General features: G+C 39.0%; 1 protein-coding gene across 1 annotated transcript in view; it reads right to left on the bottom strand.

Annotated features, from left to right (window-relative positions):
* Nucleotides 1–12,500, bottom strand: part of LOC138037881 (short transient receptor potential channel 7-like) — a 108,920-nt gene that overhangs the window by 18,491 nt on the left and 77,929 nt on the right. Inside the window, exons 9-13 of the mRNA XM_068883735.1 lie at nucleotides 5,207–5,399; nucleotides 4,523–4,693; nucleotides 2,457–2,532; nucleotides 1,999–2,123; nucleotides 1,001–1,144 (exon numbers count right to left, since the gene is read on the bottom strand). Of these exons, the coding sequence (XP_068739836.1) occupies nucleotides 1,001–1,144; nucleotides 1,999–2,123; nucleotides 2,457–2,532; nucleotides 4,523–4,693; nucleotides 5,207–5,399 (709 nt within the window). The remainder of the gene's footprint in view (nucleotides 1–1,000; nucleotides 1,145–1,998; nucleotides 2,124–2,456; nucleotides 2,533–4,522; nucleotides 4,694–5,206; nucleotides 5,400–12,500) is intronic.

Genomic DNA, 12,500 nt, shown 5'->3' with positions numbered 1-12,500 from the left:
TTTGTATTTCCAGTGGTAAAAGTTATTGCAACTATTAGATTAATTTCACGCTCTAAGTGCACAACATCGTCACACGAGAACACATTCCAAGTTTCCGCAGATCGATCAATCCGAACTTCAAATCGATCTCCCACGGTTATAAAGTACGCTTATTCAAATGAATTCGGTCTTGAAAGTTGACTATTTTGTGGAACGAACTGACGGTATCTTGGAACGATCTGACTATTTTATGAACGATCTGATGTAACTTGGAACACACTGACTTAGAACGAAGTGACCAGTACTTGGATGGGGGACTGCTGCGAAGTCCCCGTGAGGACGATAGTTAATTTTGTTTAGACTTGATTTCATTTTTTATTTTGTTTGGCCGTTGAAGGCTATTTTCTTATCTTCTTTCTACGTCGGAACGACTGAACGAACTGGTTCGCAAGAAACAGGTCGATTGGAGTATTCTTTCTATGAAAAATAATGTTCACAGTGGAACACAAGAACGAAGCAAGATCTAGAAGTAAAGCTTGCCGTCCTCAAAGAAAAATCATCTGTCCACTTTATCAAATACTTTGAGATGTGAGGTTTAATACTGTGTCAATCATCGCGGACGGAAAGGACTCCAAACTACACGTTTGCTCTCATCGCAATATCAGTACTTCGTCACCGTGGCTGAGTGGTCTAACGCGCTCTCAGAATGCCAGAGAGCCGGCATCACACGGAATCATTACTCCTAGTATTACAATATATCATGGTTGATTTATCAGAACGATTTTGAATACTAATTTGACTATTTTTCTACCTTTTTTACACAGCAGTCACATTGGTAAGAGACAATGGGTTTCGTAAACGGGCCTCGAGTTGAAAATAATTGGAACAGTCTCAGCGGAGTGAATCAAAATTGTTTTGGTGCCGCGCGAAAAAAACAAAACAGCAACAATAGCAGCGGATAATACGCCTGCTCGGCAAATTTTGGTTTTACTTTATTGGTAAAACACTTCTACGTTCTCACCTCAAAATGAGGAAAACTAGGAGAAAGCTGCAAATGGTACATCGCCCCGTGGTAACACTTTTCTTTCAGTCGGCAAGGCTCACGGCATTTACATGACATCAGGTGACTTTCTACATGAATGACGTCGGATTCAAATGACCATGCCTCGAAAAGAAAATGGTGAGGAAACATCGTACAACATAATTAATAAACATTCTTACTTAATGCATTTGTTTGTTGAGACAAGTAGTTACCAGACCTGTCAATTTTTTTCTTTACTTTTTTTCTCCCAGTGGCTTCTCTGAACCAGTCAAATTTACAGAAATTCACCCAATCACTTCTCTAAACCAATCAAATTCTCTCTGAACTTTTTTCTCCTTTTACGAAGGCCATTGAACCAGTCAAATCCAGAGAAATTTCCTGAAGCAATCGTATTCACCATCTTTGCCAAACAACTCCAAAGAAACCACATCTTGTCAGATTCAGAGAGACGTGTTTTTTTAAATCACCTAGCAATCTAGCTGCAGAAAATTGAAAATTGATTTAAGAAAAAATTCTCTGAATTTCAAGTTGACATGATGAGGTTTTTTATGGAGCTTAGAAGTGGGCATTTCACTGACTCGAGATTTAAACCTGTCTTAAACTAAAATATTTGCCACGAGAAAGTATGTATTTTATTACTTTTCTGTGTGTTTCTTATACTTAAATTCACTGTAAGAGAACAAAAAGTGTATTCGATCCTGAAGTACGAAACGCCTCTGGCCCAGTTTAAATCAGTAACAAAAGCGTTCTGTATTTAAACATTGTGCAATCTGCTGAAGCAGAAGCAGCTCAAGAGATTTGAAGTGTTATATCATCATCATTCCGTGTGTTAACTTTCGTATTGTTGCGTGATTAACGTCATTCGTTCAATAATAGCAAAAATTCGGTCGGGGTTGGGGGAATGGAAGAATTAAGCCAAACAAAAACGAAGTAATGTTTTGAGTTAAGAAGGGTGATGGACAAGTCATGATGTTTACCTTTGCTCCACGAAGATAAATTCTGTGGTCATTTTCCTGGGATTTGAAGCTGGACCAGATAATCTGCGTTGTCATTTGTCTGCTACTCTGTGTTTCATCCAGTATTCTATCAAGTTTCTTCTCACCTATGGAAAACGACAGGATGAAAAGGCCAACATACCTACGAGAATTATACCTGAATACAATAAAGCCTAGAAAGTGCTGATAGCGACCGATGTTTTTTGTTATGTTGGTCTCTTTGCTTATTTTTCAGGCTTGCTGTGAATTGGTTTAAAACCTAGAAAGGCTTACATGAATAAGATAATGTTTTTGTGATCAAAGGACCGAGGTAATTTTGCAAAGGTATTGCATGCTCTGTTAAATTATCATATCATGATTTTTGCGAAGTTTTGACGGGCCCGAGCATGTCATAAACCTTGGAGACGTCCATCGTTCTAACTTCTTATTTACTTACTTACCAGTGAGAGGAAACGAATCTTTGTATTTTGCAAAGTATTCCGTTTCGAGTGTTTTGATAGTGTTGTCGATGAAATCCTAAAGAAATAAAAAGTTGGAAGAGAAAATTCAGGCACTTTGAACTGAATAAATAACAGGGAACACGGATGTATTACTAATTACATAAAAGCAGAATTGCAAGGAATCTTGTATTTCAGTTTTTCAATCAGGCTTCTTGTGGAAGGTTTGAATCATAATAACTTGCGCCAGTAAAGAGGTATTTCTGTTTGTCCTCTCGCCAATAACTGATATCATGATCTGTAACGATTCCCTGCATGGTGATCACTTCTCGAAGTGTACAACAAAAAGGAAAGGTCATGAAGAGACAACTGTTGCTGCAATGACACATTTACACGGTGCTTATAAAGGGACATCTAGATCTATTTCTTCTCTCCTTTTTCGTAAGAGACAACTGTCTCTTCTCTTTTTTCAAATCTTTATTTAAAAAAGAGATTTTTCTTCTGCCGCCCACTTGTTTTTCGCCGCTCATTTTTTCCTCCAGCTCACTTTTTCTTTCGCCGCTCACTCTAATTTTTTTTTCTGTTTTTTTGTTTTTGTTTTATTGTTTCGCTGCCCATTTTTTCCTTTTTTTTTTTTTGTGCTGCTCCTTTTTTTTCGAGTGTCTTGCAAACAAAGACCCCTAAGAGCCCTAGGACCTCTAGGGAGCCATAAGACCCTAAGATTCGAAAACGAAGAAAGTAACCCCAAACCCTCAATTTGGCTAACCCTATAGGCCAAAACACCAACTTTTAGGCCGAGTTAGGCCTAGGGTCAGCCAAATTGAGGGTTTTGCCACGGTTACTTCCTTCGTTTTCGAGTCTTAGGGTCTTAGGGGTTTTAAGGGTCTTTGTTTTCACGACACCCGTTTTTTCCCGCTGCTCACCATTTTTTACGGCTGTTCAAAAAAAAAAAGTGAGCGGCAAATAAAAATAACAAATTGTGAGGCAGAAAAAATGAACAGCAAAAAAAAGTACAGCGGCCGGAAAAAAATGTGAGCGGACAAAATCAAGATTTAAAAAAAAGAGAGAAATAGATGTCCCTTTAAACATGTTAAAAGCACCGTACGTTTGCAATTAATTCTAGCTCCTTCTCTGAAAATGTTAGATGTTCCAACTTCACTGCCTCCTAAGGGGAGAGGGGAATCCTTGTTCCCTCGTCTCTTTTCAAAAATATGTTTGTGTTCTCTTGTTAACCGAAATTACCTCCAAATTTGTTCTCAGTTTTTTGATCGATTCGTAAATGGTTTATGGTCCCCTGTTCCCTCATAGATATTTTATCTTTCTTCCCAGGTACCCAGTTCAAATTAGCAATGTTCCCTTCTTCCCTAAAACCCCGGGGAGACCCTCCAACTTGTTCGAAGAAGTGCTGCTAAGTTTTAAAATATGCACGAAGTGAATCCTGGCCTCGATGGAAACCAGAGACTGAAAATGACATGATAGCAACGATATGACCTCACTCCAGGAGAAATAGAAGAATCTGATATTAAATGGCCGCATGGGGATTCGAATTTTATCTTTGCAATTGAGTGCTGATAGTATCTCTCACGAGTGAGCTTAGCGTAGTTGCGAACGCGGCACCTGTAAAGGTTGTGTCTTACTTGTAATTGAGGAAAACATTATCCCGACCATAAATTTCTCGTAAAAATAAGTAGAAGCAATTATAAGCGGTAATCAGAGTAACCATGCGATTGGCATCGTAACAAACTTCAGAATTGGTCATTTCATGGGATGTAAGGTACTACGATCTAATTGGAAACAAACTTGTTTGCAAACAAATATTTAGACTGAGGACTGGAGCGCAAAGTCTTGGGGCAATTAAATCGGTGTTAAAAGATGGACAGAAAAGACTGTGTTTTCGCTAAGGTGTTTGGCAGCTATCATTTGTTATATTGTCTGGTTGCAAATGCTTTACCTCGCGCCTTTCTATATAGCACTGGCTTCTTGCTGTTGTTATAATTTTTCCAGTGCAATGGTGTAATATTCCTGTGAAACTTCTGCAAGGACTGAAACCCCGACTTTAAGAACTTTACCTGACAGCTTTGAGGGCTTTCCTCTGTGCACCTTTTGATCTTGTTGTACATGCACTTTATGCACTCTCCAAGGAAGTAAATTATATTGAGGGGAACTGGTATTGGATCATAGTCGTTGTATGTCTCAGTTGTAAGTGCTCTTTTATACGCCCACTCCTGGGCTGAGTTGTCCTTCAAAGAGTAAAACATAAAATGCAATTTTCCTCAGTAAGCAATTGTCTCTTTAAGCCCTAAAAAACAATTAATTGTTGGACAGCACAATGGGCGCTTAATTTCCCTTCAACCAAAAACAACTAATTAAAAAAGGTTAAAGAAACCGCTATAAGTTACAAGGAGCTTCCACTTCCAGCAATTAAAGTTGAATTAGCTGTTACTAGTTGGGTGTTTCGATCAGGCGCCTTGTAACCGAGAAATCACAGCCACTCACAGTTTTGTCAGGAATGCTGCCAATTGCAAATCCTCGGAACTACCGGTCCTCTCTTGCCCAAGTTTGGTAAATTCTTATACATTGTTACTTTTATTATTTTTTTGGGTCAAATTTGCCCATTTCCGTTAAATTTTGTGGGCCTCTTGCTCTTTCTTTTGCCAAAGGTATGTTCTTGAAAACTGCGGATTTCTTTTGTGTATTGTTTTTGTCTTCGATGTCTGTACAAATCTCACGTACACTAATTACTGAACTATCACCTGCGTTTGTTGATATGTGTGACCCAGAACGGATATCAGCATATTCTTAAGAAGAATTATTCCCAGTACAAGAAATATGGCGTATTTCACCAGCAAAACGGTGTCTGAAAGTGTATCCATGGAAAAATCCATCTTATTGAATTCTGGTATGCCAACAATTGAAAGTACCAAGTGAACGAACATTGTCCACCAGCTGTTAACGAAAATAGACATATTAAATTAGCTGCTACGTCAGCAGATCTTCAAAATTTCATAGGACACGGGAAACATGGCAAATCCTATCTAACCAGGACTGTATAAACGTTTGTACGAAGAAAGATTTTACAGTGACTTTTGTACGACAACTTAAAGAATCGAGTAGAGACGGGGGCACAGAAAAAAATTGTTGCAGAAACTGAAGAGATTGTAAAATACGTGGTTGTTACTAAAAACTAGGGTAGTACCTAAAACGCGAGGCCCGGGCTGGGGTGGGGGTCGGGGTCGGGTGTCAATTTTTTTTATGTTTAGCATCTTCCCTTCATTTATGGCGGAAATTAGTAAAAAAGACCCGAAGCTCTTAGTTTGTTTTTCGAAATTAAGAGAATTTCCGACTGAAATTGGAGTTTTTGTGGGGAATATACGCTAACTCCTAGAGACGCTGAAGACTCGCTTAGCTCCACATTTTAAGGACGGTGCGTACTATTGTTATTGCGCATACGTTCTGCGCATCTCGAGACATTCGGATTTCCTATCGGTAGTGCTTACTAATGCAGCGATATTTTTGCGCGGTTTAGATTTATGCGGAGAAAGCAGAACTTAGCAAGGGCTCTTGGTATCCAAAAAGAAAATTTGGGGTATCCATTCATTTTTGAGAGATAATTAAGCTTGAATTTGGAAAGGAAAGCCATTTATTGCATTGTAGTTTAAAGCTTTTTGCTAATATTGTTGATTAATTATCTTTGAAAAATGCATGGTTACCCCCAATTTTCTTTTTGAATTTTAATAACACTTTTTGAGATCTACTTTTCCTGCATATTCATAAAACCGCGCAAAAATACCTTTGAATTAGTAGGCACCGTCCTTAAAACCTCATTTTAATGTTTACTTCGTAAAAACCTTCTCCGCAATACAATTAAAACGAAACAAAACATAGTCACAGTTCCACCATGGTCGTCACGCAAATTTCTCATTTGCTTGTTTGCTCTTCTCTTGACTGAGGGGGAGAAGAGCTCTGGGGAACCCCTGAAACAAACGGTCTTCTCATTGGTTTTCGTGAAGAACAATCAAAAGCGTCTCTAATTGGTGCATTCATGTTAGCACGAGGAGTGAGCAGACGCCGTAAGGTTCAAATAGCCAATTTTAGCTACGAGAAGGCTACGGCGCATGTTCTCCTGGATAGAGTTACCCAAAACCTTGGGTCTATCCAAGGCTCTGATGACGAGATTGAGGGTGATACATTTTGAAAGAGGTAGTTTTTGTGACTACTGCGCATACGCGTAGTCACTATTGCCATCGTGTGTTAGTTTTTCCGAAAATGACTATGTAACAATAGAATACACTTCGGAGCCAATCTGCATAAAAGGAGTACCAAGGTTCGAGCAAACAGTACGATAATTTGCCGATAGTTCGCGAGGACGAATGAAATGTTCGGGTGCCCCGTGTTCGCAGATGATGATCTGGTGAATAATACGGTTCTGTGATTTGAGGTGAGTTTTTAATTCTTACAACAGTTACTTCTCGTAGCTTTCGTATTTTGTTTCTAACCGAGCAACTGAGACCGTTTACGCGTTTAATGAAGCTGTTGAAGGAACGCAAAAGCCCTTAAAGGAAAAACATTTGTGGGACCATTGAGCCCGTTTTCGAGATAAACAAAGCTTTAAAGTAGCACGTAATTGTCAAATTATAGATGATTTCACAGTGAAATCATCAAATCAGCAAGGTCTTCTTAATTGCTATCTATAGGAGGTTGAAGATGCCCGAGAAATAAATCTTTTTCTAAGTTTTCAGTTCCATGACGTCTTTTGTTTCGAAAGTAGAATATTTTGAAGTTCCTAATTGTCACCTTACGCAGCTTACGTGACACCATGATACCAAGCTATTTGATTGAAGAAAATGTCTATCCCTAAGAAACTCAGCAGTTTGAACCTTTTAAGTACATTAAGAGGTGTGTTTATACATATGTATTTTATATCATGAGCGAAAAGTAAACGCTGTCATGGCAAAGTGAATTCCAGATGTTGGACCACTTTGATTCACCTACACAAGTTGTGTGAAACGCTTCGACAAAGAGCTCAGAAACAATGTACGACAGAGCTGCAGATCTGAGAATTGGACAGGTGGTTTCTAAATTTGTTTCCTGCAACATTCCAAGTTATTGGACTTTTTCATCGAACGTTTCGAATTTACTTTTTTGTTGCGTGGCAGTGAAACGTAAATTTTTCAATGGTCAGGAAACAATCGATATGAAAGCTGTGGTGAATCAATTCCCACAATTCAGCCACCACCATTCACATAACAGAATATTCTACTTTTTTTTCCCTTGTACATCTCCGCAATAGTCACATGCACCCCCTCGAGCGCCTATTTTTTTAATTTGCCAATTAAGTACGAAAATTTCTGCGGCCAGTTACTCATTCATAACAACGCGGATAATGTACCGGTCAAAATCCCCTTAATGTTTACAATTGCAAATAAATTCAACAGGTGACATAGCTACAGGGGTAGTATGTCTTGGAACAGGTTCTTAGAATGGAAATACCGTGGGCGTTATGTCTATTTTTGCGGGATCTAGAATGTAGCATGACATCAGATAAACTGGTTTCTAGTGAAACCAGCCGATGAGGCAAAGGCGGGTGAAACGCTAGTGTAGCAATACAGAAAACGTGTGAAAAACTATTCTTGTAATTAATATGGGTAAGTGCAAACCGGTATCCAGCTGCAAAGGTTCCAAATTAACAGTGTTGCGAATAACGCGGCCGGTGGCCTCCAGCTCTAGGTAGCTAACAAGAAGAACAAGAAACTAACAAAGTAGAAAACCCGAGTTGGGGGGGGGGGGGGGCTCTCATATAAAAAGGGGAGGGATCCTCGTCGTCTCGCTTAGGGATGTAAATTTCGGATTTTGGTCTCACTTAGGGTGTTCTGGGCAAAACGCAATCATATGTAGCCTTGGGGTTGCGCGGGAAGAAATATACAAGTGTATATTTACACTTTTATATTTCTTTACGTACGTGAAAGTATTAGATGATGTCTTTGCCATCATTAAAAGTCACTGTATTTTTTTATTTATCTGTGTTTTAATATGGTTTCTTTTAGGGGTCATTAAAAGCCTGGGCCACGCCCAGATTGGTCTCCTTTAGGGGTAAAATTTAAAATTTTCGACGAGCATCCCTCCCCATTTTATATGGGAGTCGCCCACCCCCCGGGGTAAAAAATAGACATCGGCGGATGATGTTGGTACAAAGAACAGCTGAGGCAGAAAGATACTAAGAAATTTCGGTCAATTATAACATATCGCTGCTGGAAGTTCTGTACTGGCGATTTCGTTATGTTGTCAATAGGCAGGATTAGAGTAAATATCTTATTTATAACATTTTCAGAAGGATGAATCCAGCATATTCAAGTTTTAGCTGCATCGCATTGTGTCAGCTGCCATCTCGTGGAACATGAGCTTTGAATCAGAAAACGAAATTAAATTCCGATTTTCATTGAATTCTGTAAGACGTGAGGCTGTTTCAAGTCTCTCGCTATCGGAAATCTTCTCCTTCGAGGTTGTGTTCATTTGTTATTGTTGCAGTTGTTTCGTCACATAGGGAGGTGAAATGTATTGCTCAGAGGGGTGTAATACATTGCTTTTAGTCAATGAAAACAGCGTCTCGTAATTCTATTGTCCATTTGCTGCACAGAAAACTAAATTCTACCCAGAGGTTCCGTAGGTTCCTTAATTTCCTTTAATTTCCTAAAAAAAATTGAGGTTCCGTAGGTTCCTTAATTTTTATCAGTATTTTTTTTCTACCATAAATGAAGGACAGATGCCGGTCAGTCGAAAATAGCAATACACGAGAATTAACCGACAAAAAATGAAACAAAAAGATTGGGGAAAAAAAGACACCCCAAACCCGACCCTGTCCCCGGTCCCCGCGTTTTGGCAACTACCCAAAAAAGGGTTTCAAAAATAGAATTATGGGACAACGATAATCCACAATTAGATCAAAAACACTAATTCGATGACTTTTTTTTTTCAGAGGAACTTTAAAAACTCAAAACTGTGTAACAGAATAAAAAAGGAAGCAGAATTGTACATTTTATTGAGAATCTAAACCAGTCACAAAACTTTTTAGGAGTAGGCTTGGTACAATTCAGAGACAGGCATTCGTTCTTATTTAGAATCTATTATTGCAACAAAAAGTGTTCGTCTGGGGGCCGCCTTCTATTCAACAAAAAAACCCACTGAGTTTTGTCAATTCGAAATTTTGTGTGATGAACAAAAAAAAGCATTTTCCAATTGACCGCTATAGGCCAATATAAAAAAAGAGTTTCCTTATAAAATGTACTGATTAATTTATATATAACGCAAACGGCCAACCCCGAGGTAACGTATGTCTATTTAAGCAATCCTAAAAGCGGAGCTCCTCAATTATAATTGATTTAAAACTTACGTTTTGTTTTCAATTATTTTTACCGTACGATCAGTTAAGCCTGCCAATTTCTAACTTATCAAGAAATGCGTCTTAAATTCATAAAAAAAGTTATTGTTATCTAGTGTGAACGTGGGTTCACTAGCATGCTAAACGCCGAGGGAAATTCAAAATTTCCCATGGTTGCACTAGCGGGAATTTTGAACATTCGGAAAAAGCAAGTTAATGAAAAATTTCCCATGGGGGCCGGTGACGGTAACTTCCATCTCACTCTATATTCTCTATGTCCATCAACAGATCGAACAGCTAAAACATTTGATACTTCGTAATACTTGGACATGCTTTCGTAATTAACGAGATCTTACTTAGACAAAGCTTAGTGTAAAAAAAGGCTTCTCAAAAGTTCAGTCGCGGCCCAAATTATCATGCAACGACAAAAGCAATGCTAATGGACCGCGATAAGTTTAGATAAGTTTAACACACGCCTGCGCTGCAACTATGAAAGCATGTTTAAAAATAATTGCGATGCAGGGAAAACCCACATAACATCATTTTATCAACTTTGTACGCTGAAGAGAGAAATTGCTCTGAGCTTGAACATTTTGTTACCAGTAGCGTCGCGTCGTTGGTTTTGTGAACACCTCAAAATGTTGTCTCCTTTTGTCAAGTGCCGCACACCGTCAAACCAGTAGTTTTCTACAAAACTTGACTTGAACGATTGCCCTCATTTAAAATCTTAGCCAGTGTCTTCAATCTTTGCCGTAAAGAGTGCTGTATTCGTTTCAGCGAATTAAAGGACCCTATTTATTTTGCTTCATTATAATGTTTTCGGCAAAGATGGGACTCAGCATTACAAAACAAACGAAAAAGCTGAGCACGCAACAAAACCTTTTTCGAGGGTTCCTTTGTGGCGTGTTTTGATTTGTTTTCGTTGCCTTCTTTCGGTTTTTTCCCTCTTCATATCGACCTTGATATCAATTCAATCCACCTTTATCCAAAGTATACAAACCGTCCTGCTTACATTTTTTCCTTGGGTACCTCTGAATAAATAATAACTGACCAAGCGGTCCGCTTCCTGCCTGAAACCTTTACCCTATTTCAGACAAAAACCTGCGATTTCAGTACCTATCTTCAGACTTATTTCCGCTGTTACCCGGTTGGCGTAATACTTTGAGAAGGGCTTTTGTTGATGGTCTAATGATAAATAACTACAATCATAGACAAAAGTAGTTGGGAAGGTTATGTAAATGTACCGCACCTGAGCTGTATTTTAATCCGCTTCTGTTAAAGCGCAAAAGAAATAGTTTCACCTTCTCTCTCAGGCTGCCGGCACTGAACAAAGAGACCAAGGCAAGTCTTCGGCAAACATTTGAATACTGTTCTCCATCACAATCAGTGAACAGCCTTTATCCATTGCTGTTCATTTCATTTTCTCGAGGATAATAAAACTGCGTTTTGTGGAAGCAAGCTTGTGTGTGTCATTTTTAGCGGAACGCGCGGAGCACCATAGTAAAGAAAATATGGTAATAATGCGAGAAATACCGTCCGTCCGTACGTCCACCCCTCCATGTATGCCAATGTGACCAGTATCACGCTACTATTTGCAAGGTGATGTGGAAGTGGTCAACACTAGTTTCCATCCATCAAACTGACATGTGCTAGTTTTCTACCCCTATGAACCATGTGAGCGTTAGCCGTACTAATGGAAATGGGCCCACACAAGGACAGAGAAAAGCTCTGACAAGCGTGGGATTTGAACCCACGATCTTCGGGTTAGATCACCGCTGCTCTACCGACTGAGCTACAAGGTCAGCCGGGAGCAGGTCGTGGGAATTTAAGATGTCAATGCCACGGTAGTGAATATGTACAAGTTTTACCAACGTTGGCCGTATAGCACTTATATTTCAACAAACTTAATTATTATAGGAAGATGTGAAGTGCTAGTTTTCAAGCCATATGAAGCATGTGAGCGTTAGCCCCACTAATGGAACTGGGCCCATCACATCACCCTATAATAGTTAAGTCTGTTGAAATATAAGGGCTACACGGCCAACGTTTGCAAAAACGTAACCCTCCCTTGTACTTGTACATATTCATTGCCATCTTCTTGATCTTATTCCGGGAGGATTTTGAAAACTGGAGTTGTTGATGTTCAGATCAGTGACCACTCTTTAATTTGTGCGGTCCTCCGAGCTTCAGTACCCCGTTTGCAGTCTCGAAAATTTGCTTTAGAAGGTTGAAAATTACAAAAAGAGATGTTTTTGAATGATTTACATATGGCACCTTTTCACATAATGGAGGTATTTGACGATACTGGTGACAAACGTTTTGCATTTGAGTCATTTTATAACAAAGTCCTTATTGACCATTTCCCGATTAAACAGTTTCAAATGAGAGGTAATCAATTGCATTTATGACCGAGGAATGGAGGATAAGCATTCGAAATAAAAACAGGTTGTGGAAACGATTTATAAAGGATCGAACAGACACTAACTACGTTGCATACAAATTGATGAGGAATAGGTGTACCTCGTTAAGACAGAAGGAGTACGGCATACTCGTAAATCCCACCAAGCACCAGGATATGATAATAGGATACACAGATCATGCGTTTTCTTTACCAGTGCAAAAATCAATTATATCGTTTGGAATGACTGTGGATGATAAGTTTTGTTTCGATG

This window comes from Montipora capricornis, chromosome 2 (genome assembly GCF_036669925.1).
Source record: "Montipora capricornis isolate CH-2021 chromosome 2, ASM3666992v2, whole genome shotgun sequence".
NCBI classification, from domain to species: Eukaryota; Metazoa; Cnidaria; class Anthozoa; order Scleractinia; family Acroporidae; genus Montipora; species Montipora capricornis.
Note: the sequence above shows the minus strand (reverse complement) of the source record. Positions and strands in the feature narration are given on the sequence as shown.